This window comes from Genypterus blacodes, unplaced genomic scaffold (genome assembly GCF_046128005.1).
Source record: "Genypterus blacodes isolate CSIRO-AG114 ecotype Tasmania unplaced genomic scaffold, CSIRO-AGI_Gbla_v1 ptg000017l_1, whole genome shotgun sequence".
NCBI lineage: Eukaryota > Metazoa > Chordata > Actinopteri > Ophidiiformes > Ophidiidae > Genypterus > Genypterus blacodes.
The window spans coordinates 2,900,457-2,919,495 of NW_027466831.1; the positions used below are offsets into that span (position 1 = coordinate 2,900,457).

Here is a 19,039-nt window from a genome sequence, read left to right on the forward strand (position 1 = left end):
GTGCCATATGTCTGTCTCCTGTCTCCTACTCTACACTATTGTAGTAGGTGGGAGGCTTTTGTGCTTTTTTTCTCATCTCAGTACGTTTCATGTGTTTATAATGGAAAAAAAGGGACACAAATGAATCATTATTATTAGTAGTAGTATTATTATTATTAATATGAAATCACTCCTGTGACAGATGATGAAAGTTTTCATTGTGTCCCAAGTAAGAATCGTGTTGTTATAAAGTCATCATTTTATGATATGGAAAGCAATACGGTGTCCGGATGGTTCCGCTCCGCCACCGGGACTCGTATAAGGCGGTGGAATGGATGGATGGTCTCCAGATTGATCACACCCCGCTCAGACCTTGCGTTTCATTTCTCCCTGCGTGTGTGTTTGTGTGCGTGTGTGTGTGTTAAAGTCAACCATATGCAAATAGAACAAGATACAATTCAAATTTAAAAACAACACCTGTCCTCCATCACCACACATGTTGGCCCGTTTGGGATGATGGTCTTTTTTTATTTATTTTTAATCTGTCTAACATGTTGTTTTATAAGAAGGTGTGTGGTCTGAGTGCGGGGCAAGGTACAGACAGACACACGCACACACACACGCACGCACGAACGCACGCACACACCTGTCACCAAAACTCGGGAAACTCAGGTGAAAACTCTGATGGAACCGTCCAAACAATTTACAAAAGACATCCCGAAAAGCTAAATGTAGTTTTTAATGAATTAAAGACCGTTTTACACCATTATAAAACGTATCTGTATGAAAACCGTTTCGGCTATTGTACTCCGGGAACCAAACAATTCTTCGACATTAGATATCCGTGCATATATGTATATTTTTAGATTTTTGTTAGAGCCTAGTGTGTTTAATAAAACATGTTCTGATTCTGCTGGTGTTATCCCCAGCTAGAAACCGGTTGCCAAGCATTGCATCATTCCTTTCATGTGACTCCCATACGCCCCAAATTCGTCCTGGCCGTCTTACGACTGCATCACACTCGCTGCTCGTACAAACTATACAAAATAGACAGGGAACGACCAGCAGGGCCCGCCCTTAACCCCGCCTCCTCACCGACATGTACCCATCCCATTGGATGTCACCAAGGAAAAGATCTTAACTCTCTCTTTTTGGTTGGCCTGTCGGTAGGCCAATCAACGTCGCGATGTTCGGTTGTAGCACAACGTCCTCCTTTGCATAGTTCGGTTGGCCTCTCCCTCGATATAAACACCGCCGGGAGTTTCCGAAAATTCACATTCAGCCATCAAGACTGAACAATGGTTAACATGAGCTATCACCAATTTTCACTAAAATATCCACATTCGAGTTCCAGACAGTCTAGAAGGCGAGCGAATAAAAGAAAAAGGGTAAGTCGGACTTTCGTGTGAATACTTTTGGTGGAAGGTTTTGTGTCGGGGTGTTTGTTAAGTTGAAGCGTGTGGTTTACTGGGGCAAAATGTGCATGTTTTTGGCAGCTTTCCCAGAGCCATTTTTAGACAAACACTTGTCTAACTCCATCATATTGTGCACTGACCTACTTGTTTTTACGAGTTGTGCGTAAATGCAGCGCGGCCACCAAGTTGTCAACCCCGTACGACTCACGGCAGGGAACTTTTGACAGTTCGGGGTCCAGGCGGCATTACCGGAATGTTACGAATGTTTTTTTTTTTTGTAAAGACACCATGTCGTTTAACAGACATTTAGGACTCAAAATATTGACATTTGTAACGAATTCCACAACAGTGCGGACATGTCTGAGTGCCCACTTCGCGTGACGTCTTGATAGTAATTAACGGGTCTGTTGACGCGACGTGGAAACGCGTCTATTTTGACGGCTTTATTCGGTTTCTACTTTCCCACCGGTTGGACATACGCGGTTGTAGAGTAACGCGAGCACGTACCAGTGAATAAAAATAAGTGCGTCTTCTTTGTTTTGTCCTTTTTCGTTGCCGTCTATTCCTCCCTTTTGTTTCGCCCATTCCTCCGGCCGGACTTGCATTTCCATGACGTAATTGTCTCGGCTTACAGTGGACATGAAGCCTCAATCGGACACATACAAGGAACACACTCCTCATGTGAAGTCATTGTAAATACATACCTCGAACAGTTTTATTCATTTTAGTCGCCCGAAATGAAGTTTTAATACCCACACGAACGCACAGGAAAGGGAAGTTTTGCATCTGACATTAATTGGAGGAGTTTTATTATAACAAAATGACTCTAAAATCAATAACATTGATCTAAACCGAGAAGCCAAAGTAACACCCACAAAATAATGTGATTTTTGCATTACTTTTCACCTTTTAGGAATTAATTTAATCTTTAAAAAGCAGATTTATCTTGTGGGCTAAATCAGGTGAATTTTGGCTGAGATTTAAATCCAGTTTTTTGTGTTCAGTCTGTGTTTTCACTCCAGCTGCAGGTGCTCGTCAGACCCAGATGGCTCAATATGAGCATATATTGGACCTCTTGTTTTTGCGCCCAGCGTGTCTTGTAGGCCGTCGAAAGCAGGGGGCGCAGTAGAGAATTTATTTTTTTGCCTTTTGTTTACAACAAATCTAATAATATGAATAGCCTCGTTATCTCCAGCACTGCGGTTCACTTAAGCAGTTATTCAACACACTTATGGTTTGCTTTTAAAAGCAGCCATTTGTTAAGTTAACATTGTCTTTTGTTTCCACTTGAAGTTTGTCCTGAATTTGTGCAAATCATCATTTTGATTCTGAAATCTCAGCACATTTCAGACATCCCAGATTACATATTTGATTTAAAACACAACTAACCAATATCATATTTTTGTCTTTCAGAATTGTTGGGACAAGCTATCTCCGACAAATTGGCAGACTTGATTAACAGAGACTTTCTGAAGGTGAATTGGACTTCTGTTTACGTTATGATTATGTATGTCCGCCAACTTGCTTCATTTTGATTTATTCACTGATTTATGCTGCTTTTTCTATTGAAATTAGGAGGGAATATTAATATTGAAATTAAGCCTTCCATGTTTTTTTTTTAAACTCTTCTTTTGGATCTTCTGGTTTCTGTCATCCCTCCATCATTTTAGTGCAGCACGGTAATTAATCACTTTGAACTTGAGATGGCTTTGGTGACCTATATTCCCGTAGTAAAGGTTGACTGCAGTACTTTACGACAGTGTAAAGTATACAGATAAAGCTGTTGGCTGTCTTGTCAGCAGTGATGGACGCCCTTGTTTTTCACCTCATACCTACTAACAAGACGACAGTAGTGCGTCTCGCCCCCGTTACCTCCGTTAGTTTCCTAACTCTCTGATGTCACGCTGTCCTCCTCAGGTCCAGTGTGAACTGTGTGGCCGAGTATCTGTGCGTTGCGACTGAGTGGCGAGATGACTGCCGAGTGGCTACACCTGCCCCCGCCGTACCCCCCTGGCGTGGGGCCGCTGTGTGGTGCAGAGTTGGAGGCGTGGTATGAGGACCTGCAGGATATTCTGGGCTCCGATACGGGAGGGGCAAAGCTGGCACGCGCCCCCACGTGTACCGAGGTCAGTAGCAGAAAGAACGCAGCAGCTATCACACACACACACACACACACACACACCATGAGTGTGAGTTCTTCATTGTTTTGTCTTTGCCTTAGAATTTCATTTTGGGTTTTAGTTGCTTGGTGAAGACAAAGTTCCCCTCACATATGAAGTGATGGGTAATGGCGTTATATTTAACATGTTGAAGGCGTCAACAGTGTTTTTTATTCTTTCTTTCTCTTTGTTCTTGTAGAAGGAACCGGAGTTTCTGGATGTTCTGGAGAGTTGTTCTCTGACGTGGCTGACGGACGGAGGCCAGACATGGGGTGAGAGTGTCCAGAGAACAACAGAGGAGGTCCCCAACACTCAGCCTCTGCATCACACCTCTTCATCTTCCTCTTCGTCTTCCTCCTCCTGCTTGAGTCCAGCTGGTGGTGAAGAGCGGCGGGCGGAGGATGAAAATGGCAGAGGAGGCTCAGGAGGAAGTGGCAGTGACCTGCTGCCTCCTGAGTTCTTTGAATTGCTGAGCGAAGGAGGAGTGGGAATGGTGGAGCCAAGCGGCGTTGTGGTCAGCAGCAGCTATTATCATCACCACCACCACCACCATCACCAGGCTGATGTTCATCCTGCTTCCCCCTCAGCCAGCGAAGAGGAACTGCCCTGTGTTCCTGATTCTCCATCTTGCTCCTCCTCAGCCTCCCAGTCGCCATCCCAGATTTGCTCTTCGCCCTCCTCACCCATTTCTTCCCCCTCAGCCTACCCAGCCTCCCGCCAGGAGAAACGCAAGAGGACAATCAGCGAGAGGGGCTCGGGTACCCCGTCCTCTTACACGTCCTCCAACCCACGGTCATCCTCATCATACTCGTCTGCAAAAAAGAGCCGGAAAGAAAGAGAGCAGGAGAACGAGAGGAAGGTACATGAGTTGACTGAGCAAAATGAGCGCTTGAAAGCGGAGATTGAAAGGCTTGGAGAGGAGGTTCAGAGGACGCGTAGAGCTCTGATAGAGAGACTAGTCAACACCAGGAAATGAAGGAGAGGTTAGGATGAGAACGAGATGACAGGTCCTACAGAACTAGAATAACCAGCGGTATGGAAAAGGTGCGATATTGCGGCCGTGAAATGCCTCTTAGACAGAAAAAGATGGAAACCAAAGATTTTTATTGAAGAGAGGAAGGACAGTACGGTAGGAGAGGGAAAGTGATGAAAGTAAGACATGAAAAGCAACCGAGCGAAGGGGCTGCAACAGCACTGCGGCAAAGACAGAGACACAGCATGTAAGGAAGAGGGAAGAACAGAAAGCTCCGGACGGTTTTGATGAAGGTTCGTCCTTTAAGAACGCCTAACCACGAAGCGTCCTCAGAAAGGGTGGAAAGATAAGGTTTTGATGATTTGTACGTCGGACTGAGAGGAACTCGGTGGTACTTGAGTGCATTTCACCCTCCTCGTCCCTTCCCACCTATTTTGCAATAAATTGTAATTCCTTCTTTAAGGGCTGAATTCTGGCTTGCAGAGATTATTTGCCCCAATGTACGAAGAGTTTAGGAGCTCAGGAAGTTTGAAAGTGCCGGTGCGGTGTGAGTATGAGAGAATGGGTTTTTATGAGATAGAATCGTACGCTTTCTTACTTTTTTATAACCTATGGCTTTGTGTGTATGCGTGTTTTAGATATGGGCGAGAAATACCTAGCTACTCTTTCTAAGCTGACTTTTTCTATTCAAATAGAAGTTGGAGGTAGATGCTGTATGCTTTGTTCTACCCTGATATCATATTTTTCTATAATAATAATGTAATATAGTGTATCCAGCTGTACTGTAATATACCAATATATCCCCCGTCATGTTATTTTCTCATTGTAGTCAACTTAATTAGTTGTAGGATAATTTGCATGGCCTTTTATCATTACAAGCGTTATACATGTATTTTACCATAACCGTTAAGTTTGTTCTTCACTGTAATCTCAAATTTGTAATAAAAGGAAAAACAAGCAATTCTAGTGTCTTGTATCGTTAATGTATTTTTTTTTTTAACTATGTGGAGGAATGTGACAAATAATTGTTCCGGGTAATTACAAAAAGAGACGGGACATCCAAAGAATTGACTTTCATCGATTTTATTTTCCGGATTCAAAAAGGATATTTACAACAAATGGCATAAGAACAATTTTCAAGGGGATATAAAAACATACCTTTAAATGCCAAACACACCTTCCAGCGCTAATATGGTATGCCGACTTCATCACAGCAAGAGTATAAAATCAGTTTCTTTTGGTGTAGGGATTTGGAAAAATCCCTCCATTCTGTAGCTGTATTCATTTCCCTCTCTCTTTGTGTGTTTTCGTTTCCCTGTCGGCCTATCCAGCATTTCATTAGTCCTCAGTGCCAATACCACATTGTCTTAGATCCTGTCACGGCTTTGCCTTAAGCTAATACCCTCATCTCTCTCTTGGTGTACATCTTCTTCCCATTCTCTAATATTGTATCTCAAACCATTTGAGTCTATCCTCCGTCTCGCTAACAGCCATCATTTTCCTGTCTCACTTCTTCTTGCCCTTCGGAGGTGTGGGCTCAGGGCTCTTCCCCTCAGCCAGCGCCAGTTGTTTCTTCAGGTCTAGCAGGACGGCCACCTCTGCTGTGATCGCAGCTTTCTCTGCCTTCTGGACTTTGAGTGCTCGCACTTTCTCCCCCTGAAACACACACACACACACACACACACGAGATGACAGGGAGCCGTCAACTTCTCACACCTACAATCTGTGACGCTTGATTACGCTTGAGGACAAAAACCGGAGATTGTTCTAATCAAGTGTTAAGCCATTAGTTAGTTTTAAAATTTTTGTGAGCCCAAAATTAAACATTTCTGTCTGCATGAATCGCTGTACCGACATCATTTAAAATCACATTTTAACCTGCTGACAGAACAGTGTGTTTCTATTTAATCCTTACCTGATAAGACGTGCTGTGCTTTAAGGTTTTTCAAAATTTCAACCACAATGTGCAACACGAAAATATTGGCAAATCTTCAAAGATCATTAAATTGTGATAAATTTGAATACAATTTTAAAAAGAACAAACCAAACCACCGCCAGCTGATTCTTTAAATGGAGATCAGTGAAGTGATTAAACAACGTATGTCTGTAAAATGAGCCGCTTTTTATTTACAGCGGGCAGTAACTCCCTGATTTGATTTTTGTTGTTTTTTTATTTCTCACAGTTTAACAGCTGCTTTGTTTTGTGAAAGCAATTCTCCGTAAACGACATTGCAGTCAAAATAATGAAATTGATAACGATGAAATTTAGCACGCGGAAACTTCTCAGTCTACTAAAGGGTCTGTAATAGGTTATTGATCGCATGTTGTGTTAAAATGCAACCTTGATTAAAACGTTATCAGCACTCCATGAATTAACAGGGTGTCGTTGGCCAGCTGGTGATCTCACCTGCTCAACCACAGCCTGCACAAGCTGCTTGGCTTTCTCTGGGTCCACGCCGTTCACCGCCGCCGACGCCTCAGCAGCGGGGACAGGAGCAGCAGGGGCAGCGGCTGGCTTGGTGCTGGCAGCGTTCTGGGCCGTCACCTGAGGACAGACATGGATGAAGATCAGTCTTAAACAAAGCATCTTAAATGTTATAATTTCAAGCAATTATTAGTTTCGTCTCACAAAATATCACTCATCACTCAACTCCAGAATGTCACAATTTCACGAGTCGTATCATGCAAATGGACGATGAATCACATCGGACAAACACATGAATGAATGAATTGAAATTCAAACATGTTAGAATGTTAAATGAGCCGCTGCCGTTAGTGAGAGTAGTGCTGAAATCAAAACGGCACGTCAGTTTGTTCAGTCTTCACAAACAAACGGCGCTCGATACCTTTTTTTTAGGTGGTTCCTCCTCAGGCTAGATGAGAGCGGGTTGAGGAAAAGGTTTAAACAGGGATTATTTGTCTCGACAGCACACGCTAATATATCATTTAAATATTCACTTTTTCTCTGTATGTTTATGGTACTGGACGGACTCTTCAGTCAAGTATGAATTCCTATTAACAACTACGATCTGACAGCGCCCCGCCTGTGTGTACGCTCACGTTTCACACTATGCATTAACAATTCTTTCTTTGTATGTTATCATTCATTACCAGACAACCAATCTGAACACACCACCTGACTGAGGTGAGACCATTAGACATCATGAGCATCAAGTACCTGCTGTCCACCAAATTTCTTCTTGAAGGAGTCAATCTGCTCCGGCTCCAGCTTCTGGAACAATGGGCTGACCTGAGGATTGAATTGTTTGCGAGGAGGATTAAAACGGTAGAATTATAAAAAATACATATATTTAAGCAATGAAATTGAAGGTCATGGAGGTTTTCTGGTCATGTTTCAACAGGGAGCATGATTGGAATACCTACATAACTATGTATCATAAATCGTGTGTTGGTTGTCAGAGGAGCTTTGTGAACATGAGCAGTGTATAGGGCTGGTATGATATACTACTGCAGCTTGCTGCTCCTTGTCGAGAGACCTCAGTCACGATAGACTCGGGAGATTGCAAGCGGTGTTGGCAGCTGCTGCATAACCATACAGCAGACAAAAGTCACTACAATTAGGCCTGAAGGGACAAGTGTCCTGAGAGAAACATGCTGTGCTCAGGCTAGAGGCCTCCAAACACCAACCAGGCTATTATTCTTGAGTGTGCGTGTTAGTGCCCTCTACGATAATGTCCTCCAGAGGAGTGAAACACTGACAGACTGTTGCATCCTCATTGTGTCACCCGGTGTGAACTTAAATGGAAGTTCCACAGGTTTGTCTCTGCACATGTATGCACTGGCGGGGTGGTGCAGTTGTGAGGCTGTACTCACCGTGCCGATGCAATGGCCGGCACTCAGGGCGCACGCGAAGGTGCCGGTGCCTTGCAACATGGTATTGACGCAAGAAGGCGGCGCATTGAGTTGATCCCTGATGGTTTGGCTGACCGTTGGCATGTATGGAGACAACATCACTGACAGCAAGCAAGCGATGTTCACAGACACTCCGGTGACTGTGCCTGCACGCTGCCTGAAGAAGAGAAGTACAAAGGCAGCGGGAATTTAAATCTTTATTCTTTTATCGTTCTTCTCACGGAGGACAGACATTTTCTTAGACACCGCTCTACGTGACAGCACACGCAAATATCTCTAATACAGTTTGATGTTATTTCAATGTCTTCACTCCACTAATGAGCGGTCTGTGCGTTCTAATGCTCGATCAGAATTACACATTTGTGTCGGTTCATAGCGTGAGTGACTCGTGTGCGTCCCTGCATTTCTTGCTGGAATTACAGATGAAGAGTAAATTGAGCAAAAGAAGGACACCTCACCTTTCTGCGTCCCCTCCCTTGATCTTCTTCCAGGGCTCATTGACCTGAATGTATTGGTTGCCATGGCGAGAAATGTTCAGGATGTGCTTCAGAGCATCACGGATTCTGAATGAAAATTAGACAATCCCGTTCAACTGACAGCATTCCAATGGTAAAGTAAACAGATTTGACATTAAATCACATCGTTTTCCATTACTTTTCAGTCTCAGAACAAAATGGATTATAAATGTGCGTTGAATTGAAGCAGTCGAACATTACTTGAACAAAAATACCAATAATTTCTTCGGCTTTCGTAAGTTATTCAAGTGGTCTTACTTGACTTTGTCCATGAGTTGGATGTACTGCTGCAGCTCCCAGCCCACCTGAGCCAGAAGCTTCTTATCCTCCGGCTGAAGCTCCATCACAGGAACACAGCCATCAAAGAACTTGCTGACAAACATGCCACCTCTGAAGGGCGGACGGACGGAGAGAGAGGAGGAATAAAAAGGAAGCGGGGAGGAATAAAATATGTAAGGGATTATATAAGAAAGGCGGTTGGAGAAAGAACAAAAGCAGAGAGAGCGACGGGCATGTTAATAGACTTGCTAATTATTTATAAATTATAGATTTTGTTGGCGAGATGTAATGCGGTGAGACTCCTCGGCGCTACAGTGCCTTCACACTGCAGTTGTATCTGGAGCGAGCGATTGAAATGAGTTTAGCATGCACGTTAGAACCTTTTTGTCAAGTCGGATGCAGTAAACTTTACACAATTTAAACAAATCTCTTGTTATGAATGTCTGCCAAACAAAATGCTTAGATATGAATGTCATATCTCCACTGCGATGTGCTCCTTACATGTGAGGAGGAATTGTGTCTGATCTGTATTCCGAATTAATGTCAATCTCTTTTTAATTAGACTGAAACTGTCACACAAGCCACTGCTTTCAATCATAGGGAAAAATAAAGTACTATTTTCATTGTCATTTCTCATTGTTAAAATGATTGAATCATCCCCTGTCATCAAATAACATTCGCTGCTGGAGAATAGAAAGTTCTACTCGTCAAGCTGAGTGTTTCAAAAAAAGTGTGACTGAAAGGCAAACTGCAAAACCAGAACCTTGAATCACCTATGAAAGGGTGGCCACGGCGACCGTACGGCAGCTAATGATGGCACTGATGCTGGGGTTGGATGCGGGCGAGGGCCGGGCTTCCTTTGCTAAGACAGAACTCTTTCTACCTCAAACACCTCAGGCTGGATGCAATCTACAAGATATTTTTGAACCAATTAGGCATCAGTGTTGCTGCCTGAGACCAATTTTTAAAGATCAAGGTACTCCCCCCAAAAAAAAGAAGCTGCCGAGAAAAATCTTTGATGTAAGATTTAATCCTGATGTTTAAAGAAATCATTTGAGGCGATGTAATTGAGGGTAAATTACAGCATTGCAAATGATTTTTTAAAGAGTGCGACTCTAAATGACTTTCAGAGTGCAACAATCGAAAAAACTTGACTCAATTGGTGTGGCAGTGAGTTTTGCAGTTTTTGCAACACCTTTACTTAAATTCAAGGTTTCCTTATTAGAGCCTCTGTGGCATGTTGCTTGTATGTATGAGGCCTTTTCTAACAAAGTGATTTGTACTTTTGCACTCATCACAGGTAGAAATCCATGAAAAACTAATTCCATCCCAGTATGACCTACCTGTTGATGAAGTTGCCTAGATTGTTGAGCAGCTCCGAGTTGTTCTTCAGCGCCATATCGGCCCAGGAGAAGGCTGAGTCCTGACCCTCAGGACGCACGTACAGCAGGTAGAACCTCCACACATCAGAGGGGATACCCGTCTCCTTCGCCATGTCTCCAAAGACGCCCACGCCGCGGCTCTTGGAGAACTTGGTGTCCTCGTAATTCAGGTATTCTGAGGGAGAGATGCAGCAGAGGATACTGTCAACACTGAGCCTGGGGCTGAATATGCAGGCTTTGTTTGTTTTAACATGTTAACCAACAACGTACAGCATAAAGGTTAATATGTCATCACTCTGTACCGCTCAAATAACTTACATCAATGCGAGAACCTGTCATGTTAAAAAAAACAGTGTTTACCAGTGGCAATGAGGTGATTGACCAGAGTGTAGTTGTCCTGCGCTCCCAGCAGGGAGCAGGGGAACACCACACTGTGGAACGGCACATTGTCTTTGGCCATGAAGTTGTACAGTTCCACCTAGGGGCAGAGACACACAACTGCAACGTGAGGATGACATCATATTAGATCATCATGAGATCACCCAGTTCAAAGAAGACTTATCAGCTCTCCCCAACCCCCATCTCTCACGGTCTCACACACACGCTTACACACACACACACACGCTTACACACACACGCTTACACACACACGCTTACACACACACACACACACACACACACACACACACACACACACACACACACACACACACACACACACACACACACACACACACACACACACACACACACACACACACACACACACACACACACACAACAGAAGCTCAATCCTAGGTTTTAGATGGAGAGGGAAGAGTCACTGTGAGGGAAGAAAGCAGCGATTGTTAAAAGAGCAATTAGAAGTGAGGTTTTTTTCCTGCAGCTTTTAAATGACCTAGCAGCTACACAAACTTCTCATTTAAACAAAGTGGCTTAGCGCTTCATTATGAAATGAGTACGATCAAAATGTTAAATGATTTCCCCTTGTGATATTTATTCTCAATTTTTTAATTTGTTTTTTATTTATTTGGAGCAATCAAGTAAAACTCATTAAGCTATATTCATTTCCTGAATGGAAGATACAATAAATATAAAGTTAGATCAATGACCGTGTGGGCAATAAACAGATAATATTACAAAGAACCAAATATGTGTAGATTCTCTTTCCCCTCCCCCTTAAACTTAATCTGGCATTTTGTTTTAGAACATAAACATAACATTTGATTAACAAAGCAGAGCCTCCTCTGTTTCTCAGATCTAGTTTAGATGAGGTTAGGAATAAAACTATGTTCCAATGAGGACTGACAGAGACCAGATGGGCAATAAAAAAGCAATCAGGCCCATTCTGTGTTGTAAAAGAGGAGAAATGCTGCGCCAAGCTTGTGTACCAGAACTCTGGTTGGCTCACAAATTCTGACAAGCCGCGCGTTGCCGGAGAGTTCTACCTGTTGAGGATTCTTCCACCACTTCTCCCAGTGCTCTGTGTAGTTGGCAGTAATGGACAGGTAACCGATGGGCGCATCAAACCACACATAGAACACCTGCGGAGGAATAGAGACAGTTACCACCGACAATGTAAGTGTATTTCCTACACAGCTGTGTGTTGGAGAATTGAACTGCTGCTGAAAAAAAAGGGTGATAAGGAGAAACCAGTGTTTGCAACGCCTAATATAATGTTACATCAAATACAGACAAAAAAAGACTGGAGTGGATCTTATGAAATGGCCACAAGCAAATGCCATGAAAACAAAAGGTGTGTGACTGGTCGTATTTCACTCTTATCGACAAGAACCGACCTTTCCTTTGAAATCCGGATGAGGCACCGGTGTTCCCCACAGCAGGTCCCTGGTGATGCAGCGAGGTTTGAGTCCGTCTCTCAGCCAGGAGCGAGTGATCTGTTTGGCGTTGGCTGTCCAGTCTCCCGTGCGGGTCGACTTGTCCAGCCACTGCTCCAACTGAGCCTCCAACTGGAGGAGGAACGAGGATGAGAGTGTTGACAACGGTTGTAACGGCATGCTTGAACTCCAGACAGAGAGAAGCAATTGAGGGGCCAAACAAAATGCCATGAATACTAGATACGGTGCAACAGTGTGACATGTTTACCTTTGGCAGGTCCAAGAAAAGATGTTTGGAGGAGCGGATGATAGGAGTCTGCCTGCAGACTTTACACTGTGGTTCCTGCAAAAGAAAAAAAACGAAATTGATCGCACAATGGTTACAATACACTCACCTGTGTAACTGGATCAGAGTACGTAAAGTCTCAACTTATATATTAAGTATGGAATGGATACTCGTTTAATTTTAGGATAGCCTGTAGGGAACGCAGAAGGCCACAAAATAAAGTGAAAGGGTGTGTTTTTGTTTCTGTCAACATCACCCTTATTAAAATTAGAACTGCATCTTCTTCCTGTTGATCATCTCTACACCAAAAACAAAGTGTCCGTCTGAACACACCCTGAGTTCCACAGCATTGATGAGCCGCCCACACTTGTCACACTGGTCACCACGGGCTTCTGGGTAGCTGCAGTGGGGACAGATGCCTTCTACAAAGCGGTCAGCCAGGAAGCGCTGGCAGTTCTCACAGCGGAGTTGTTCGACCGTGTCCTCCATCAAGAATTCACGTTCATGGAGTCGCCAGAAAATATTCTGGGCTATCCTGAAAAGGCGGACGACAGTTTGGGTGGAGACATTGTTTATGACTATTTCACTTTGGCAAATCATTAGTCATCAGTCATTTATCAAGTAAAGATGCTAAATTTGATGGTTTTAGTTTCTCAAATGTGAAGCTGTCCTGCTTTTGTCTATTTCATATCACTGTTAAATGAATACCAGTTAGAATTCAAACAAAAGCAATTCTTTTTTACCCCCTATTGTCACTGGCCTTCCCTGTCTCCACTTACTCTGTCTGCTTCTCAGTGGTGGTTCTGCCAAAAAAGTCAAAGTCAATCTGGAACCACTTGTAGATGTTGGAGTGAACAGCATGGTACTTGTCACAGATCTGCTGTGGTGTCAGACCTTCCTCTCTGGCTTTGTTCTCTGTGGCTGTGCCGTACTCATCTGTACCACATACGAACAGCAGGTTCCAGTCTCGCAGGCGGCCATACCTTGGGGCAGAACAGAATGATGAAGTCAGTAGCGGACGAGTGAGATGAAAAAACAGAAGAAAGAAGTGAAAACGAGGTTAAAAATATAGTGAGCAAAAGAAAGACGATTATGAGAGCAAATAGAAATGAGGAACAAACAATATTTGTGAGGAAGAATATGATGAATAGCTTTAACTGAGAGCAGGTTAGTGATGTAGCAAGAGTAAACATTCACCTGGAGAAGACGTCAGCGCTGAGGACGCAGCCAATGATGTTGCCCAGGTGGGGGACGTTGTTGACGTAAGGCAAAGCGCTGGTCACGAGGATGTTCCTTCTGCCCTCCTGAGGCAAACTGAAAAACAAAGCACAGATCTGGATTTCATTCTTTCCATCCCACAACGCTTAAAAAGTGTCTATCCTAAATAGGAAACTGACGACTAGATGGCAAAGGTATTTTGACAGGATAAAAGCTTTCACGTGAATTTTCAGAACAATACGATTCAATACGTGTGCAAGTGCAATATGGGGTCAATGCTCAAGGGGACCTGCCTCACAAAAAGCATGGAAGTTGCAGGACAACATGTTGAGACAGACTCACAGGTGGATTAACTTAGTTGCTTTTCCTAAAACATCCCATGTGTTCATTTACAAGTCAGAATTCCCTTGGACTTGATGTTTAACCACAACACACTCACTGCAAACTCTCAACAGGAGCGTCTCTTTATTGACACAAATGGGAAATGCACCTTTAAGATACTTACACTGGATGCTGTCTGGCCGTAGTCAACGGAGAGGAGCTCAAAGCTTTGCTCCATGTGAGAGCCGCCGCCTCCATCTCCTCTTCTGAGAAGGCACGCTCCCCTTCCTCACCCTAAACAAACAGCAGACTTAGATGAATTCCATAGCGTGAGGTAGTTTATCTCCACAAACAGACATCTACATAAAACCTACATATATATTTTAATCCTGCTGTTTTATTAATTTGGATTTGCACAGGGGTTCAAACTGAGGCCCCAAAAACTGTATTTCATTGGCTTGCCTTCCAATATCTACACTGGAGTGTTTTCATGATTGCGAACAACGACAACAAGAGGATCAAGAGTTTCATTAAGTTGGCTGTAAATTATTAGGAAGGAAAACAAGTCCATTCATTAACAATGGACAGCACTAATTTGACCTTTAACACACAATTCAACAACATTGCAATGTGACGCAAAAAAAACCCAACAAAAACAAAATAATGAATCTCCGTGTTCACAACATCCATCTGGTGCGATGAGTGTGAGTGACTGGAAGAGTTCAAACATTTGTTCAAACAACTGCTGCGTCTCAGAGGAAAAGTTGTTCAGAAATTTATAAGGAACTGTCAGGAGCTGGATTAGAAGTCATTTTTCTGTTAGTATTCTCTTCTCTTGTCGGGGGGGGCAACAATTCCCCTTTTCCCTCAAGAAGCCACCCACCAAATTTCCCACTCACTTAATTTCAGATAATTGACGAGGAGCTTTTCCTGTAGAGGTCTTTAATCACACATTCCACACGCGTCAGCAACTCCCACCTGACCTCAGCCCTTAACCTCGGTGCATGTAGCAATCCCACATCCACACATTCTGCTGGGGAGCCATAATTGCTGTTGCCATATTTGATTGGCACCTGTTCAATCCCATCCTGCTTGCACATAAAGAAACGGTGATGTAACCCTATACACACTACATGCTCAATATCCTAACAACGGTGTTAATTTAGCTCTCATAAAGCCGAGTTAACTCTCACTTGGGGAGGGTATCTTTGTCTTTTTTTACAAAGGATCGCAGCTTAGTTTAAGTGGGGTGAGTTCAAGTCTTAGTGACTATAGGAAAGCTTTAAATTTCATCATAATAAAAATGAAAATGCTGCTGTGTATTGAAGGCAAATAGAGAGAAGTGAGCATTGGCACAGCATGTAATGTGCCCTTATACATGTGTAAGGAAATCTGGGCTTGTGAATCTAAGCATTCAAGGAAACTGGCAATATAAGTCGTTTGAACATCCTCAGAGGCTTCAAGTCTCCACAGGCAAAAGCACAAGTTACAACTGAGGCGTGTATGAATTTCTGTTCATTACAAGGCTTCAAAATCGAATAGTTATCCACATAAATAAAGCTGGTACCTCGGCGGTGCTGCTGTTGCATAGCTGTGTGTCTCTGCACTGGGGGGCAGGCTGCTTCTGCAAATAGCTCTTCATGCCCAGCAGGCCTTTCCCCTGGAGCACTTTCTGAGCCGCAGCCCGGCAGCTACACATACCAGCCACATGATCAAACCAAGCCTTCACACACTTATGCTCACCTGGAACAGAGAAGGGGCAGGGCTGGGGTTAGGTGAATGGTTGGGGAAAGGGTCAGAGAAAGGTAGGGAGCACCAAACTTTGATCTCAATCGATCACTGATCAGAACTTAAAAACACATCATTTGACAGTAAATCAAGTCTTACCAGATGCAAGTGAAGACTCGGATAAAACAGGATGCAGCGCTGCCCACAAGACAACATCAGCAACCGAGACAGCTTCCTGGAACACAGCACAGTTTACATTACTGTATGAATACACACAGTCCATCTGACCCTTCCACAAGGCCTTTCCTGTCATGCCATCAAAACCTACATGCTTGTTGTTTTCCCACCCCTCTGACTGTTATACAGTACACTCAAAACAACCATTAAGACCAACGCTGTCAACAATTTAGTTTGTGTGCCGGCTTCTTAATAAACACTGCTTGTGCTGCTGCAACTGCCTCGCTACGTTTCCTTCCCAAGAGGCTCCACAACACATATTTCTGTATACATCAAATACGACACTGATGCAGCCGACTGGTTGCCATAGGGGCTGCAAATACCAAAAAGAACCGATGCCGCCCCCTCCACCCACGCTTACACACATCAGTAACAAAAGGGACCTGCTCCCCTGATAAATCATGTTAACTTAAAGATGCATCACCAGCTGATGAAAAAGAAAAGAGAAGAATATTGCCAGAGGGGCCTGGGAAGATGTTCAGTTAAGCTCAACTGTGCTTTCATGAAGGCATCATGAACTTTTGACTTGATAACGGACTAAAAAAGAGTCTTTTTTTAAATGAGTGGATTAATATAATTGGTATATCTGTATACATTTATGGAGCCGAAACGGGGAGCAGAAATGTGAAGTACACAAGCAAGGACATAGGCGCTGGAGCTGTACCCCAGTTAAATATGGCGTGTTCCCTTTGCTCAAGTTTTGGTCCAAGTAGTTTAGGGGTCCCTGGATGATCTTAGACACCTCTGCTCCTTTTCCCTGCAGAACTGCCATGTGAAGGGCCTGCAGCAGGGCCGGCTACACAGATGAAATGAAAGAAAAGAAAGAAAGCACGTCATCAGGTAAGATATTTGTCTTATCAAACGATAAATCATGCAGATTTCCTAAACTGTATGTTTTTATAGAGATCTGTGGGTTTATGTCTGTTTTGACAATATACAGAGTTAACAAGAGATTATATCAGCGTGGATTGAAACTGTTTTTCAATGCTAAAGATCACCGGCAGGCAAAAAGTCTGTTTCATGTTGAGTTTACCTGGAGATCAGTGGCCTCCCACTCAAGCCACCTACTGCAAAGCTGACTCGGCGATCCCTGCCCACTTACTTCAAACAAATACCTGTGACGACGAAAAGTAGAAAGCAAAAGGAAGTCTCATTAAGTTGGTACTGTTTTGTTTTAATTTATTCTCATGTGTGCCGAATGAACAAACAGTTTCAGGCACTTCAAACACAGAGTTAATTAGTGTTCTTCAACATCCTATGATATTGTGAATATATTCTCAATGCACCCATGATTCATCTATTAAATGAACCAATACGTTACCACATCTCAGAGTTATCAATCATTAGGTATGTTAAGTTCATTTCAGAATTGTCATCACAATCATTAATGACTAAGGAGGTGGAGGTGATACTGACCGGCAGATGGCATTAGGGCTGAATAGGTGTGTTCCACTGGGCAGGAGCAGAGCGGGTAAGACTGGACGGCTGAGGAAGGGCACCACTCTCTCTGAAGGAAAATAGTACACAGCACAGGTAAAGTTAATTTAACAGAATATGCAGTTGTCACGTGGCACAATACTATTTGTTGTGGTTTGCCCATCCAACAAGTTTGCATCTTTGGACACATTAGATTGAATTCTTCTAAAATAAGCCTATAAACCTCTAAATATAGGTAAAGCTATCGGCATTGTTTACAAGGCACACAAAGGTCACTTTGGAGATCAAGGATTTTAGTTCCTCAATCGGGAATTCTGATGAATTCCCGATTAAGGCATGAGAGGATTCTGTTAATCTATAATCTGTGATAAAATTGTCTCCAGTGTTTTCATACATCTTGTGGTTGTTACAAGATAAAAAAAGAGACTTGTATTATTTACAATCCAATAATTTGCCCCATTGTAAGATTTGTGTGTACTCAACTCCCTGGTTTAGAGGCCATAGTTACCATTCGTGACTAGTGATGTATTGAGGTGATTTTATACTCTGTTTGACCCTTTTACAGTCGCATACTCTAGCATTACATAGTAACACATATAAACACAACATATGGGTGGCAAATTATTTGTGTGTATCCAAGTATAACCAGTGAATGCACTGGTGGCAAGTCTCTCATCACTTGTAGCTATGTAATCATAAACAAAGGCTGCTTGACGGTGACAACATGAGAAACTAAACAAAGGAATATAAACAGATTCTAGATGTTTCTTAAATGACAGCTACAGTACAAACAGAGCGGAGATTCCATACATTCATGCTAGCAAGCAGCCAATACAAACAAGCAATACAATGGATTATTGGCTAGACAATAACAGCTGTTAGCAACCATTTCTTCTTTTCTATCTTATCCACTTTTAACCAACCCCACTCTCTTACCGTCGTGGCTGACATACAGAACTTGACATGGTTCTCCTGTCACTTCTAAAGCCGCTAACACCTTCAGACAATGCGGATTGCCTTCACTTACGAAGAGTTTCATCTCACCGGTGCTACAGAAGCTACTAAGCTATAACGTGAGCGATGGGTGGCTTTAATAATGATGTTAGTTTACTTTAAACAAGACAAGTAGGTGGCCGTGACTTCGCCGGTGGCTGCCGTCCACACACGCTGATGCAAGTAGTAGACATGTTACATATGGCGGAGTTGTAGTTTTTGAACTAGTCTTTGTCGAGCACAGGCTCTGTAACTGTCTCCTTCATGGACTACAAGTCCCGGTGACCAGTTACAAAAGCAACGTTTCTATATCCAGCGGGTATGCTTGTTTTGTTTTACCGTATGGCACCCCTGGGCGGAGCGTGTTGCTTTTGAGTGCTTGCTAGGGCTTGCTGTAATTCCCCGG

At 43.2% G+C, this 19,039-nt stretch overlaps 2 protein-coding genes across 5 annotated transcripts; one reads left to right on the forward strand and one right to left on the reverse strand.

The window, feature by feature from the left end:
- Window positions 1-1,233: 1,233 nt before the first annotated feature.
- Window positions 1,234-5,481, forward strand: ddit3 (DNA-damage-inducible transcript 3). Of its 2 annotated transcripts, none has more exons than XM_076141286.1 (4): window positions 1,234-1,367; window positions 2,808-2,901; window positions 3,312-3,520; window positions 3,753-5,481. In XM_076141286.1, the coding sequence occupies exons 3-4, from the start codon at window positions 3,365-3,367 to the stop codon at window positions 4,527-4,529; spliced, it is 933 nt and encodes a 310-aa protein (XP_075997401.1). In that variant the 5' UTR covers window positions 1,234-1,367; window positions 2,808-2,901; window positions 3,312-3,364; the 3' UTR covers window positions 4,530-5,481. The 2 variants fall into 2 exon arrangements, with proteins under 2 accessions (XP_075997401.1, XP_075997400.1); XM_076141285.1 differs by having other exon boundaries at window positions 2,808-2,869.
- Window positions 5,482-5,593: 112 nt separating this feature from the next.
- On the reverse strand, window positions 5,594-18,823 carry mars1 (methionyl-tRNA synthetase 1). 3 transcript variants are annotated; one of them, XM_076141153.1, is made up of 22 exons: window positions 18,752-18,823; window positions 17,620-17,710; window positions 17,237-17,318; window positions 16,868-16,999; window positions 16,126-16,201; window positions 15,806-15,981; window positions 14,423-14,532; window positions 13,897-14,013; window positions 13,479-13,682; window positions 13,033-13,234; window positions 12,682-12,756; window positions 12,375-12,545; window positions 12,024-12,119; window positions 10,936-11,053; window positions 10,537-10,750; window positions 9,173-9,304; window positions 8,858-8,962; window positions 8,361-8,556; window positions 7,705-7,776; window positions 7,373-7,399; window positions 6,934-7,071; window positions 5,594-6,182 (listed from the first exon to the last, which is right to left on the reverse strand). In XM_076141153.1, exons 4-22 carry the CDS (start codon window positions 16,973-16,975, stop codon window positions 6,033-6,035), a joined length of 2,487 nt encoding a protein of 828 aa, XP_075997268.1. In that variant the 5' UTR covers window positions 16,976-16,999; window positions 17,237-17,318; window positions 17,620-17,710; window positions 18,752-18,823; the 3' UTR covers window positions 5,594-6,032. The 3 variants fall into 3 exon arrangements, with proteins under 3 accessions (XP_075997268.1, XP_075997266.1, XP_075997267.1); XM_076141151.1 differs by having other exon boundaries at window positions 18,577-18,817; XM_076141152.1 differs by lacking the exon at window positions 7,373-7,399 and having other exon boundaries at window positions 18,577-18,817.
- Window positions 18,824-19,039: the final 216 nt, after the last annotated feature.

Coding starts and splice junctions, on each gene's coding strand:
- ddit3 (XM_076141286.1), top strand. CDS start 3,365: ATGACTGCCGAGTGGCTACACCTGCCCCCGCCGTACCCCCCTGGCGTG. Junction 3,521..3,752: donor GCGCCCCCACGTGTACCGAG/GTCAGTAGCAGA, acceptor TTGTTCTTGTAG/AAGGAACCGGAGTTTCTGGA.
- mars1 (XM_076141151.1), bottom strand. CDS start 18,679: ATGAAACTCTTCGTAAGTGAAGGCAATCCGCATTGTCTGAAGGTGTTA. Junction 15,982..16,125: donor CGAGTCTTCACTTGCATCTG/GTAAGACTTGAT, acceptor TCTCTGTTCCAG/GTGAGCATAAGTGTGTGAAG. Junction 12,546..12,681: donor TTTTCTTGGACCTGCCAAAG/GTAAACATGTCA, acceptor TTCCTCCTCCAG/TTGGAGGCTCAGTTGGAGCA.